Source organism: Salmo salar, chromosome ssa13 (genome assembly GCF_905237065.1).
Source record: "Salmo salar chromosome ssa13, Ssal_v3.1, whole genome shotgun sequence".
NCBI classification, from domain to species: Eukaryota; Metazoa; Chordata; class Actinopteri; order Salmoniformes; family Salmonidae; genus Salmo; species Salmo salar.
The window spans coordinates 56,409,971-56,425,284 of record NC_059454.1 but is presented as its reverse complement, the minus strand read 5'-3'; the positions used below and the strand labels follow the sequence as shown (position 1 = coordinate 56,425,284).

General features: G+C 41.8%; 1 protein-coding gene across 1 annotated transcript in view; it reads right to left on the bottom strand.

Annotated features, from left to right (window-relative positions):
• rad50 (RAD50 homolog, double strand break repair protein) overlaps positions 1 to 15,314 on the bottom strand; it is a 60,291-nt gene that overhangs the window by 38,769 nt on the left and 6,208 nt on the right. Inside the window, exons 5-13 of the mRNA XM_014136732.2 lie at positions 9,678 to 9,863; positions 8,676 to 8,880; positions 8,316 to 8,444; positions 7,750 to 7,915; positions 4,129 to 4,322; positions 3,757 to 3,963; positions 3,316 to 3,498; positions 2,840 to 2,997; positions 2,560 to 2,735 (exon numbers count right to left, since the gene is read on the bottom strand). Of these exons, the coding sequence (XP_013992207.1) occupies positions 2,560 to 2,735; positions 2,840 to 2,997; positions 3,316 to 3,498; positions 3,757 to 3,963; positions 4,129 to 4,322; positions 7,750 to 7,915; positions 8,316 to 8,444; positions 8,676 to 8,880; positions 9,678 to 9,863 (1,604 nt within the window). The remainder of the gene's footprint in view (positions 1 to 2,559; positions 2,736 to 2,839; positions 2,998 to 3,315; positions 3,499 to 3,756; positions 3,964 to 4,128; positions 4,323 to 7,749; positions 7,916 to 8,315; positions 8,445 to 8,675; positions 8,881 to 9,677; positions 9,864 to 15,314) is intronic.

Genomic DNA, 15,314 nt, shown 5'->3' with positions numbered 1-15,314 from the left:
TGACTCATGAGGAACACCACAGGAAAGGAAGATCCAGAGTTACCTCTGCTGCAGAGGATAAGTTTGAATTCACTGCACCTCACATTGCAGCCCAAATAAATGCTTCAGAGTTCAAGTAACAGACATCTCAATATCAACTGTTCAGAGGAGACCGCGTGAATCAGTTCTTCATGGTCAAATTGCTGCAAAGAAATCACTACTAAAGGACACCAATAATAAGAAGAGACTTGCTTTGGCCAATAAACATGAGCAATGGACATTATACCGATGCAAATCTGTCCTTTGGTCTGATAAGTACAAATTTGAGATTTCTGGTTCCAACCGCTGTGTTTTTGAGACGCAGAGTAGGTGAACAGATGATCTCCTCGTGTGTTTCCCACCGTGAAGCATTGAGGAGGTGTGATGGCGGGGGGGTGCTTTGCTTGTGACTGTCAGTGATTTATTTAGAATTCAAGGCACACTTAACCAGCAAGGCTACCCAGCATTCTGGAGCAATACGCCATCCCATCTGGTTTGCGCTTAGTGGGACTATAATTTCTTATTCAACAGGACAATGACCCAACAGACACCTCCAGGCTGTGTAAGCACTGTTTGACCAAGGAAAGTGATGGAGTGCTGCATCAGATGACCTAGCCACCACCATCACCCGACCTCAACCATATTGAGATGGTTTGGGATGAGTAGGATCGCAGAGTAAAGGAAAAGCAGCCAATAAGTGCACAGCATATGTGGGAGCTCCTTCAAGACTGTTGGAATAGCATTCCTCATGAAGCTGTTTGAGAGAATGCCAAGAGTGTGCAAAGCTGTCATCAAGGCAAAAGGTGGCTACTTTGAAGAATCTCAAATATAAAATATATTTTGATTTGTTTAACTTTCTTGGTTACTACATGATTCCATGTGTTATTTCATAGTTTTGATGTCTTCACTATTATTCTACAATGTATAAAAAAAAATCCTTGAATGAGTAGGTGTGTACAAACTATTGACTGGTACTGTGTACAGTCGTGGCCAAAAGTTGAGAATGACACAAATATAAAGTTTCAAAGTCTGCTGCCTCAGTTTGTATGATGGCAATTTGCATATACTCCAGAATGTTATGAAGAGTGATCAGATGAATTGCAATTAATTGCAAAGTCCCTCTTTGCCATGCAAATGAACTGAATCCCCCCCCCAAAAAAAACATTTCCACTGCATTTCAGCCCTGCCACAAAAGGACCAGCTGACATCATGTCAGTGATTCTCTCGTTAACACAGGTGAGTGTGTTGACGAGGACAAGGCTGGAGATCACTCTGTCATGCTGATTGAGTTCGAATAACAGACTGGAAGCTTCAAAAGGAGGGTGGTGCTTGGCATCATTGTTCTTCCTCTCAATTATGGTTACCTGCAAGGAAACATGTGCCGTCATCATTGCTTTGCATAAAAAGGGCTTCACAGGCAAGGATATTGCTGCCAGTAAGACTGCACCTAAATCAACCATTTATCGGATCATCAAGAACTTCAAGGAGAGGGGTTCAATTGTTGTGAAGAAGGCTTCAGGGCGCCCAAGAAAGTCCAGCAAGCGCCAGGACCGTCTCCAAAAGTTGACTCAGCTGCGGGGATCGGGGCACCACCAGTACAGAGCTTGCTCAGGAATGGCAGCAGGCAGGTGTGAGTGCATCTGCACGCACAGTGAGGCATTTGGAGGATGGCCTGGTGTCAAGAAGGGCAGCAAAGAAGCCAATTCTCTCCAGGAAAAACATCAGGACAGACTGATATTCTGCAAAAGGTACCAGGATTGGACTGCTGAGGACTGGGGTCAAGTCATTTTCTCTGATGAATCCCCTTTCCGATTGTTTGGGGCATCCGGAAAAAAGCTTGTCCGAAGAAGACAAGGTGAGCGCTACCATCAGTCCTGTGTCATGCCAACAGTAAAGCATCCTGATACCATTCATGTGTGGGGTTGCTTCTCAGCCAAGGGAGTGGGCTCACTCACAATTTTGCCTAAGAACACAGCCATGAATAAAGAATGGTACCAACACATCCTCCGAGAGCAACCTATCCCAACCATCCAGGAACAATTTGGTGATGAACAATGCCTTTTCCAGCATGACGGAGCACCTTGCCATAAGGCAAAAGTGATAACTAAGTGGCTCGGGGAACAAATGCAAAATTATGCAAAATAGGCTGCCATCAGTCAGGATGTGGCCCAGAAGTTAATTGACAGCATGCCAGGGCGGATTGCAGAGGTCTTGAAAAAGAAGGGTCAACACTGCAAATATTGACTCTCTGCATCAACCTCATGTAATTGTCAATAAAAGCCTTTGACACTTATGAAATGCTTGTAATTATATTTCAGTATTCCATAGTAACATCTGACAAAGATATCTAAAGACACTGAGGCAGCAAACTTTGTGGAAATTAATATTTGTGTCATTCTCAAAACTTTTGTCCACGACTGTATATATCTCCATGGCCGGCAACAAACACCTCACAGTAAGGGGACACATTTAATCACAAAAAGCTACAATACCTCCGGTATAAATTAAACCTCATATCCAACTCACGGGCCTGTTAGTTACCTCTCTGCTTGGAGGTCTTCTCAAGGTCGTCCTGCAGCTTGCCCAGGTCCTGCTGGAAGTCCTGACTGCCACACACGTTGAACATCTTCTCCTCATAGCTGGCCAGCTGCTGCTCCTTCCTCCTGATCTCTGCTGTGATGTGGCTCTTATTCTGCTCCCCCGACGCCAGCTCCTTACTGCAAGCACAGAATCACATAGACCTCAGCAACTTCTTACTGTAACAACACAAAGACAGAGCAGATACTGTATTCATTTGGCCATGTTTGACAGAAGCACTCACTTGAGCTTGGCCAGTTTCTCCCTGGTGGAGTTGATCTCTTTGGACTTGGCGTGGATCCAGTCCTCCAGCTCCCTCTTCTTAGGGAAGTGACCCAGCAGGGACACCAGATCCTCACTGTGCCTCGACTTGATCTTCCTCACCTGATCTTCTTTATCTGTCTGAGGGAAGAAGAGAGGCCCACAGGCTCACGTTACCACTGGCCAGGTTGAGAGTGACCTTTTGTTCCTTGTCATGGGTCAGGTTTGGGCCACAAACTAAACAATGAAGCCTACATCTTGTATACTCATGTGTGTATACTGAATTAAAAAAATAATAATAAAAAAATCAATAATAAAAAAATAAAAATCAACAATGCAGACCTGCACAGGGCTCACTACATTTCACATCTCAATTGTGTAGATTGACAATCTTTTAAGCTGTATAATGTAATTTAGCATATGCCGGTATCTTTTATTCTTTCTCTGAGTTGACACTACCTTATCCTTCTTGAGCATGTCCATCTGTGTGCGTGTGGTGGTGTGTGTGTTAAGGGTCTCCATTTCACGGTCCAGCCGGCGCTGTGTGAGGTCCAGCTCAGTTTTGTCCTTATGGAGCTCTAGCACCTCGGCCTTCAGCCCATCCACATTGGAGCTCTGCACTGCGCTCTCCAGCTCACGCTCCTGCAGAAAGACACCACAGATACACACAGGAATATCATGCACTTCAGTTTCCCCAACTACTACTTAGAGGCAGGACTACTATTCAACATGTAGTTGTTTGCAGCTCTGGATGTTCCTTCGGTTGTCTAAGAAAACAATCTACGGGGACACTAATTTAAACCCAGAAGTAAGCCACAACTACTGAACACTCCATAACGTTATCTAAGGGATAAACAACACATTCACAGATAAATTGCCGACAATGTGTTGGGCGCCTACCACTTTGGTGAGCTCCGTCTCCAGTTCCTGCAGCCGGGTGGAGGAGCCCTCCAGTCTCTGCAGGTCAGACTTGATGTTTCTCAGCTCCTGCTGCTTCTTAACCTGCAGGTCTTTCTTCAGCTCCATGGTCCTCTCCAGACCAGTCTTTTTGTCTCGTATCTCATCGATGCTCTGCTGCTTCATGGCCTCCTTCTCTTGTATATCCCTCTGGAACACAGTTTGGAATACAGATGAATGGCTTGGAAGAACATGGTTATACAACATGAATAGGGCCAGGAGTCAGTTTAGGGTCAGTTTCCTGACCGTCAAAACATGATCAATGGAACAGACCTGCATCTTTCCAAACTTTGTGTGGACGGGACTCTCTCTTACCATGACCTGGTTGGCGGCCTCAGTCTCCTGGTCGAGTCTCTCTTTGACCTGGCGGTTGAAGCTCTGCAGCTGTCTGTCATTGAAGGGGGACCGGTCATAGCCCTCCATCTCCAGATAGGTTGCCAGGGCTCTCACCTGGGAGTCACGATTCTTCATGTTCTGGGCATGGCGATCAGCCTCCAGCTGGAGACGACCTTAACGGAGGAGAGAAACACAACATGATCAATATCAGAGTAGCACCACTAATGATATTCAACATGATCTATTAGGTTTATTGGTTGCGTGTGTAGACCAACCAATACACATCCGTCTTGTGCAGGGTTTCCCAAACACGGTCTTGGGGGCCCCCCCTGGCTGCACATGTTGGTTTTTGCCCTAGCACTGCACAGCTGATTCAAATAACCAAAGCTTGATGAGTCGGTTATTCGAAACAGCTGTGTAGTGCTCGGGCAAAAACCAAAACATGCACCCAGGAGAGGCCCCAGGTCAGAGTTTGGGAAAACCAGGTTTAGTGCAGGGGTCTCCAACAGGTAGATCGCAGCCCACTTATGAGTTGCTTGCCAATTCATTCTAAAAGTACATTCATTTTTTCACATGTTGCATGCAAACTGTGATAAACAAAGCTCCTGGCTACTGTAGTCCCGTGTGGCTCACTTGGTAGAGCATGGCGCTTGTAACACCAGGGTTGTGGGTTCGATTCCCAAGGGGGACCAGTGTAAAAATGTATGCTCTCACTACTGTAAGGTGCTCTGGATAAGAGCGTCTGCTAAATTACTAAATGTAATCTAAAATGTACTATCCAATCAAAGTCACATTGACATTATTCTACCCCTGGTTAGCCACCATGTATCAATATCTTCCAATTAATTTCCAGCAATATTGCCCATCTGTCTGCCTGTTTGATGCTTGCGCCTCTCTCTCTCTCTCACACACACACTAAAACTATGAAATAACACATATGAAATCATGTAGTCACCAAATGTGTTAAACAAATCCAAATATATTTGATTTAAAGTAGCCACCCTTTGCCTTAACAGCTTTACACACTTGGCATTCTCTCAACCAGCTTCATGAGGAATGCTTTTCAACAGTTCCCACAAATGCTGAGCACTTATTGGCTGCTTTTCCTTCACTCTGCAGTCCAACTCATCCTAAACCATCTCAATTGGGTTGAGGTCAGGTGATCGTGGCGGCCAGGTCATCTGATGCAGCACTTCATCACTCTCCTTGGTCAAATAGCCCTTACACAGCCTGGAGGTGTGTTTAGGGTCATTGTCTTGTTGAATAACAAATGATAGTCCCACTAAGCACAAACCAGATGCGATGCCGTATCGCTGCAGAATGCTGCGGTAGCCATGCTGATTAAGTGTGCCTTGAATTCTAAATAAATCATTGCTAGTGTTACCAGCAAAGCACCCCCACACCATAACACTTCATCCTCCATGGTTCACAGTGGGAACTACACATGCAGAGATCCGTTCACCTACTCTGCATCTCACAAAGACACGGCGGTTGGAACCAAAAATCTCCAATTTGGCACCTGACCAAAGGATAGATTTCCACAGGTCTAAAGTCCATTGCTCCTGTTTCTTGGCCCAAGCAAGTCTCTTCTTATTGGTGTCTTTTAGTAGTGGTTTCTTTGCAGCAATTCGACCATGCAGGCCTGAATCACGCAGTCTCCTCTGAACAGTTGATGTTGAGATGTATCCGTTTCTTGAACTCTGTGAAGCATTTATTTGGGCTGCAATCTGAGGTGAAGTTAACTCTAACGAACTTATCCTCTGCAGCAGAGGTAACTCTGGGTCTTCCTTTCCATCTTGTGGGTGGTACAGACTTTCCCCAAAAACCATGTCATATTAAAAATGTTTTGCATGTCAGCAATCAATTTCTCAAGATGTATAACTTTCAAATACAGCTGGTATGATGCATTTTAGGGTGGAATTTCTCTTTAAGCATTGAAATGGACTCTTCAACCTTCCATTTTTGTTGTTTCTTTATGAATAATTGGAATATTGAGAATACAACAGAAAGAAATACTTGTCTTATACACCAAGGACCCGGGAAAGAGTTGCAGGGTAAAGAAAAGAAGAATGTGCCGATTTGAAAGCTCGCAATAAGTATTTTTTTCTTTTTTAAAGTAGCTCTCATTCTAGAAAAGGTTGGAGACCCCTGGTCTAGTGCATCGATAAAGCAAATAAACACTGACAAACTGAAATATAACATGACTTATATGCACCCAACATAGAACTCTTCATGGTTAGGGCTGGGCGATATATCGATATAAAAAATATATCGCTATATTTTAAAAATGTGATATGAAATTAGACCATTTCGCATATATCGATGTAGTTCAAATTTGCGCTTTGATCCTTGCTCCAAGCAAGCTGCAGACCCGGAGCTCTCTGAGCTGCTCCCTGCGCCCCGCCCCTCCTCTTTCATGCACAGAGGGGGGAGGGGCAGGAACAGACACTTCAACAAACATGGAGGAAGCAACAGCGTCTGCGGAGCGTTTTGAGGAGGAATTGGTTAGTAAAAGAAAAAGCATTGGCTCAGTAATTTGGAGATGGTTCGGATTCAAAGTATCAGATGAGCAACAAAATCACATTATATGTAGGCAGTGCCATAAAAAAGTTACAGCCAGGGGTGGAAGCACTACAAATCTTTTTCACCACCTAAAACAGTGGCACAAACTGCAATACGAAGAGTGTGTGAAACTGCGCGCTGCAGAAGCCCCAGCCGCAAGCCGTCGACAACCCGAAAAAGCACCAGCCCCGAAACAAAGCTCACTGCAAACTTCATTTTCCCGCAGTGTGCCTAATGTCTACCTCAAGACAGCATTACTGTTTATCAAAGTAAAAAAAGAGGGGGAAAATGTTTATTGAGTTGATAGTCTGTTTCTTGTGCAACTGGTTGAGGCTGTTCAGATAACAAATTGAGTTAACAAAAAGCAAATGGTAATCTCAGGCTGATGTTTAAAAACATTTTCTCAAACTGAGCACTTTATTTTGTTCTTTATTTATATATAATTGCTGCCCTTACTAGGGTTTGTCATATTTTATTATTTTGTAATGTACGTTATTTGCATCTGTGGATTTGTTAGAAAGGAGAAGAAATCTGTAATTTGATTTTAATAAGCCATTTAAAGTTGTCAAACTAAAAAAAAGTTGACTTCTCATAAATATATATAATATTTATTTCAGAAAAAGATAGGCCTATTTTATTTTATAGGCTATTTTTATTTAAGATATTTTTATTTATTTAAATGTGCACCTTATGGAGCTTTGATTTAAAAAAAGGTACTCCTGTTGTTATACAGTGTTTATGTTTACATGTTATTGTTATTTGAACAGCTGAGCATTTAATCTGAACCAGGTGAAGAGCCCTGTTTATTATTTATTCATTTGATTTTTCAACTGTTCACTGAAATAGCCGGTTTCAATAAAACTACTTGAGACATGTCATATCTGGCTTTGACTGAACATTTGCTCTCACTTTGCGGAAAAAATATCGGGATATATATCTTTTATCGATATTCAGCCTAAATATATCGGGATATGACTTTTGGTCCATATCGCCCAGCCCTATTCATGGTTATATAGTGTAGTCACTCCAATGTCACACCTTGTTCAACTAGAAGGTCGGACTGGAGGCGGTTGAGTCTCTGGCACTCTCTCCCGGCTCGTTCCAACTCCCTCTGGCACTCTGTGAACCTCCTCTCCTTCTCCTTCACTGTCCTCTGGTGATTTTGGTACATCTCCTGCAGCTGCTCATCTGAGCCCTGGAACACCTGAGCTCGGCCACGCAGCCACACAACAGGGCTTTAGTTACACAGGCCACACAGATGGATTGGAACAGGTCTTGGACATGACAGGGACACAACCATTAAGGATGAAGGAAAGATGCATGGAAGGGAGAGAGTTCCAAAATGTTACAAGATATTGTCTGAATAAAGATATGTATTGTACTGACTTGTCAACTGTAAATTTAAAGCGGCAGAGTCCAATTCGTTATCTAATAGCGCTGAGATTATAGTGCATTTCCAATACGCTAATTAAGCTCTTCTCAGAATGGACTATTGGTTCTTTGTTAGCAGGTGTTGGGCTCACAAAGACACTTATAAAGGTGTTCTCCATTGATGAGAACGGAATAGTGCTCTACACTATGTTCTGGTGAAATGTGTGTCATACCTGCTCCATTTTCTCCTCCAGTTCCTGGTTGTCTTCCTCCATCTGCTTCTTCCTGCTGTCTAAAGCCTTGATGTCGTTGTCGAGCTTCATCACTTTTCCCAGATTCTCATCAATGTCAACCAGTCGGTTCTGAAATAAAACAAGTAGAAATACTTAATAAGCGGTATAAATGTAGACTTTTTCCATTGCATGCCTACATTTAAATTGAGTTACTCTAAGTAGGCTACTTTTAGACAGGACAAAAACAATTTGTTTAGCATCTAAATAGACTTCTAAATAACGCTCTATAAAACACTAACATAAGCAGATGTAAACCATTCATCTTGTCTAGAACTAATTCTCTATGGAATGAGGTCACACCTCCAGGGGTTCGATCTGGCCCTCTATCTTCTGTACGGCATCTTTGGAGGACGCCAGCTGGGACTCCTTGCTGGCAAGCAGCTCCCTGATCTCGAGGGCTTTCTCCTTGTTCAGCTTCAGGAACTTCAGCTCCACCTGGCACTCTCTCACCTCATTAGACTGCTTGAGCCTCAGCTGCCTCAGCGTCTCCAGCACCTTGATGTACCTGACAAGGGGAGGGAGGGAAAATTGTTGGTTCACAGCTAAATCGTTTATATCCATCAGGGTTGGGGTTAATTCCACAAATTCTAATTTTATTAAATTACCTCTGGCTATAAATTCAATTTAATTGAAATTCCTCTCAATTACATAAATGACATTCCCAATTCAATATGATCCAACAATTCCACTAATTCCAATTTAATTCCCTTAGGCTTTCAGGCTGATCATGTCACACTTGAAACAGCTTTGCTATACTGGAAATATAGACGTACAAGTAGAAACAAATCGTGGAGTAAAGTTTTGATAATATTCAATTCCAATTCAATTAATTTCCAAATATTCATATTTTTACCAATCAATTCAACTGTCTAATACCAATTCAAGAATTGAATAAGAATTTCAAATTAAATTCCCTGGTGAAATCAAATCAAAGTTTATTTGTCACGTGCACCGAATACAACAGGTGTAGACCTGACAGTGAAATGCTTACTTACAGGCTCTAACCAATAGTGCAAAAAAGGTATTAGGTGAACAATAAGCAAGTAAAGAAAAAACAACAGTAAAAAGACAGGCTATATACAGTAGCGAGGCTACATACAGACACGGGTTAGTCAGGCTTATTGAGGTAGTATGTACATGTAGATATGGTTAAAGTGGCTATGCATATATGATGAACAGAGAGTTGCAGTAGCTAACACAACATGCTGTTGTGAGTAAAGCAATACTAACCACAGAAAAGACAGCTAAGTTCCAATAAAATGGGCAGAAGTGTGACTCTGAACAACACTACTCTAAGAGTACCTTGTGGCTGAGAAGATAGCATCAAATTTGTTCTTGAGGGGCTTCCCTTCTCCCAGGGGCCAGTTGGACTCCTCTTGGTGACAGAAGATGACATGGTCGAGGACCGCTTTGGACACACCCAGCGCTGAGATCATCTCTCTGTCCAACTCTGCACATTTGGAGCTCAGGCTCACCTTATCTCCATGCCTGGGAAAGTATCAACGTTTTAAAAAAAGGTCCAGTGCAGTCAAAAATACACACACATTCAAAAGTTTGGGGTCACTTAGAAATGTCCTTGTTTTTAAAAGATAAACACATTTTTTGTCCATTAAAATAACATCAAATTGATCAGAAATACAGTGTAGAGATTAATGTTGTAAATGACTATTGTAGCTGGAAACGGCTGATTTTAACGGGATATCTACATACGCGTACAGAGGCCCATTATCAGCAACCATCACTCCTGTGTTCCAATGGCACATTGTTTTAGCTAATCCAAGTTCACCATTTTAAAAGGCTAATTGATCATTAGAAAACCCTTTTGCAATTATGTTAGCTTAGCTGAAAACTGTTGTGCTGATTTAAAGAAGCAATAAAACTGGCCGCCTTTAGACTAGTTGAGTATCTGGTGCATCAGCATTTGTGGGTTTGATTACAGGCTCAAAATGTCCAGAAACAAAGAACTTTCTTTTGAAACTTCGTCAGTCTATTCTTGTTCTGAGAAAAGAAGGCTATTCCATGCGAGAAATTGCCAAGAAACAGAAGATCTCATACAACACTGTGTACTACTCCCTTCACAGAACAGCGCAAACTGGCTCTAACCAGAATAGAAAGAGGAGTGGGAGGCCCCGGTGTACAACTGAGCAAAAGACAAGTACATCAGTGTGCTTTTCTTTCAAAAACAAGGACATTTCTAAGTGACCCCAACTTTTGAACGGTAGTGTATATACAGTACTAGGGATGCACGATATATCAGTGAACATATCAGAATCGGCCAATATTAGCTAAAAATGCCAACATCGGTATCGGCCGATGTCTAGTATAACGCCCCGATGTGCAAAACCGATTTCAAAGCTGACGTGCATACCAACATACATGCTACGGAACGCCATTTGGGTCTTTGCGTGTCAAAAAAGAGACAGTAGCACTGTCAAAGCTGTACAGAAAAGTCTGCAAACAAGCAAACACCGGCGACGAACGATGCGTTTACAATAAAGCATAATTTGTTTGACCGCAACTTCTGGGGTAGCTTGCTTTAGCTTGGTACCTAGCTAGCACCAATACAAACAGCCTGAAAACAATGACCAGTAGAACCTGCAATCATTTTCATTATTCTTAGCAATGTTTTAGGAATCCTTGTGATTAAGTATTAGCTAGTTTGCCACGTGTTGTTCGCCTATTGAAATTGAGCTAACGTTATAAGCAGCCAGCTAGCTTCATCTGGCTTGACCGCACCAGGTTGAGTTGTGACGCTAGCCACAATAAGGATTAGGCACAAGTGGAATTTGCAGTTTTTCTTCAAAATAAAAGTGTCATTGACAGTAATGCAAATGAATACAAAAAGTAGAATTATGCCATACCTCTATTTTGAAGGCTAACCACAAAGTCCACTATTGTGGCTAGTCCTTATTGTGGCTAGCTTTACATAGATGGTCCGACCACCATTAATCAAATAACTGTCTTATAAATTAGGGTTATTTTAGATGACAACTAGCGATATAGTTAGCTAGCTAACTATAGTTACTGAAACAAGTGTCGTGTATCTTTTTTGACACGCAACGACCCAAACGGCATTACATAGAAATCCTGGTTGAGAATGAAACGACTGAACAAATGAACAACGTAACAGGACAGCAAGTAAGTGAAATAAATAGGTTTTGATTATGTTTTTGGTAATGGGGACATACGTCAATGCCAACAAAATAACTTTATGGTCAGTGTGGTGTGTGTGAAACCTTTATTTAACTAGGCAAGTCAGTTAAGAACAAATTCATATTTACAATGACGGCCCAGACGACGCTGGGCCAATTGTGCGCCGCACTATGGGTCTCCCAATCACGGCCGGATGTGATACAGCCTGGATTCAAACTAGGGACTGTAGTGACACTACTTGCACAGACGCAGTGCCTTAAAACACACACATGGACGCAGCGGTCTAACTATTTAACTGTTCTAGAATGCTTAAAAGGGCAACTAACATTGTAAATATCGGTATTGGTTTTATTTTGCAAGGAAAATATTGGATATCGGGATCGACCAAAAATGTCATATCGGTGCATCACTATACAGCACCAGTCAAAAGTTTGGACACACCTACTCATTCAAGGGTTTATCTTTATATTCTAGAATAATAGTGAAGACATCAAAACTATGAAATCATGTACAGTCGTGGCCAAAAGTTTCGAGAATGACAAATATTAATTTCCACAAAGTTTGCTGCTTCAGTATCTTTAGATATTTTTGAAATGGGTTTCCATGGCCGAGCAGCTGCAAACAAGCATGCAGATCACCATGCACAATGCTAAGTGTCGGCTGGAGTGGTGTAAAGCTCGCCACCATTGGAGCAGTGGAAACTCTCTCTGGAGTGATGAACAATTCACCATCTGGCAGTCCGACGGACAAATCTGGATTTGGCGGATGCCAGGGGAACACTACCTGCCCGAAGTCATAGTGCCAACTGTAAAGTTTAGTGGAGGAGGAATAATGGTCTGGGGCTGTTTTTCATGGTTCGAGCTAGGCCCCTTAGTTCCAGTGAACGGAAATCTTAACACTACAGCATACAATGACATTCTAGATGATTCTGTGCTTCCTACTCTGTGGCAACAGTTTGGGAAATGCCCTTTCCCGTTTCAGCATGACGATGCCCCTGTGCACAAAGCGAGGTTCATACAGAAATGGTTTTTGAGATCGGTGTGGAAGAACTTGACTGGACAGAGCCCTGACAACATGTAGGGCTGCACGATATGAGCAAAAAAATAAAATAAATAATAATAATATTACAATTGTGATTTGACTTGCGATATTGATCAAAACACTTGTGGGAAATTGTTGGAATCATGGAAATAATGATTATTCTAACTATATAGCTGGAATGTAATCGTGGGCACTTTGAATACAGTTTTGTTTGACATGACAACGAATTATAAAGCCAGGAGGTGTTCATAGAAATAGAATACTAATATAAACACTATGGAGGCGTTATTGTGACAGGGTAGGAACCAAAGTGTTGGTCAGGAACTTATAATCTTTGGCTACATGAAATGTTCTACTTTAATTCATGTAGCAGACATACAGATGAAGTCGGAAGTTTACATACGCCTTAGCCAAATACATTTAAACTCAGTTTTTCACAATTCCTTACATTTAATCCCAGTAAAAATTCCCTGTGTTAGGTCAGTTAGGATCACCACTTTATTTTAAGAATGTGAAATGTCAGAATAATAGTAGAGAGAAAAATTTATTTCAGCTTTTATTTCTTTCATCACATTCCCAGTGGGTCAGAAGTTTACATACACTCAATTAGTATTTGGTAGCATTGCCTTAATTGTTTAACCTCTCTAGGGAAGGGGGCAGTATTTTCACATCCGGATAAAAAAACGTACCCGATTTAATCTGGTTATTACTACTGCCCAGAAACTAGAATATGCATATAATTGTTTGATTTGGATAGAAAACACCCTAAAGTTTCTAAAACTGTTTGAATGGTGTCTGTGAGTATAACAGAACTCATTTGGCAGGCCAAAACCTGAGAAGATTCTGTACAGGAAGTGCCCTCTCTGACCATTTCTTGGCCTTCTTTATTCTCTTTATTGAAAACAGAGGATCTCTGCTGTAACGTGACACTTTCTAAGGCTCCCATAGGCTCTCAGAAAGTGCCAGAATGTTGAATGATGACTTTGCAGTCCATGGCTGAAAAACAGTAGCGCATTTGGATAGTGGTCGATCTGAGAACAATGAGACGGGTGCGCGTGTGCACGTGAAGAGTCCATTTTGTTCTTTGAGTCTTTGAACGAAAACAACGACTTCAGGTCGGAATATTATCGCTATTTTACGAGAAAAATCGCATAAAAATTGATTTTAAACAGCGTTTGACATGCTTCGAAGTACGGTAATGGAATATTTAGAATTTTTTTGTCACGATACGCATCCGCGCGTCACCGTTCGGATAGTGTCTTGAACGCAAGAACAAAAGAGGATATTTGAACATAACTATGGATTATTTTGAACCAAAACAACATTTGTGGATGAAGTAGAAGTCCTGGGAGTGCATTCTGACGAAGAACAGCAAAGGTAATCCAATTTTTCTTATAGTAAATCTGAGTTTGGTGAGTGCCAAACTTGGTGGGTGTCAAAATAGCTAGCCCGTGATGGCGAGCTATCTACTCAGAATATTGCAAAATGTGCTTTTGCCGAAAAGCTCGTTTAAAATCAGACACCGCGATTGCATAAAGGAGTTCTGTATCTATAATTCTTAAAATAATTGTTACGTTTTTTGTGAACGTCTATCGTGAGTAATTTAGTAAATTCACCGGAAGTTTTCGGTATGTTTGCTAGTTCTGAACGTCACATGCTAATGTAAAAAGCTGGTTTTTGATATAAATATGAACTTGATTGAACAAAACATGCATATATTGTATAACATAATGTCCTAGGAGTGTCAACTGATGAAGATCAAAGGTTAGTGCTGCATTTAGCTGTGGTTTTGGTTTTTGTGACATATGCTAGCTTGAAAAATGGGTGTGATTATTTCTGGCTGGGCACTCTCCTGACATAATCTAATGTTTTGCTTTCGTTGTAAAGCCTTTTTGAAATCGGACAATGTGGTTAGATTAACGAGAGTCTTGTCTTTAAAATGGTGTAAAAGTCATATGTTTGAGAAATTGAAGTAATAGCATTTCTAAGGTATTTGAATATCGCGCCACTCGATTCCACTGGTTGTTGACTAGGTGGGACGATTCGTCCCACATACCCTAGAGAGGTTAACTTGGTTCAAATGGTTTGGGTAGCCTTCCACAAGCTTCCCACAATAAGTTGGGTGAATTTTGGCCCATTCCTCCTGACAGAGCTGGTGTAACTAAGTCAGGTTTGTAGGCCTCCTTGCTCACACACACTTTTTCAGATTTTCTATAGGATTGAGGTCAGGGCTTTGTGATGGCCACTCCAATACCTTCACTTTGTTGTCCTTAAGCCATTTTGCCACAACTTTGGAAGTATGCTTGGGGTCATTATCCATTTGGAAGACCCATTTGCGACCAAGCTTTTACTTCCTGACTGATGTGTTGAGATGTTGCTTCAATATATCCACATAATTTTACTGCCTCATGGTGCCATCTATTTTGTGAAGTACACCAGTCCTTCCTGCAGCAAAGCACCCCCACAACATGATGCTGCCTCCCTGTGCTTCACGGTTGGGATGGTGTTCTTCGGGTTGCAAGCCTCCCCCTTTTTCCTCCAATCATAACGATGGTCATTATGGCCAAACAGTTCCATTTTTGTTTCATCAGACCAGAGGACATTTCTCAAAAAAGTACGATCTTTGTCCCCATGTGCAGTTGCAAACCGTAGTCTGGCTTTTTTTAATGGCGGTTTTGGAGCAGTGGCTTCTTCCTTGCTGAGCGGCCATTCAGGTTATGTTGATACAGGACTAGTTTTACTGTG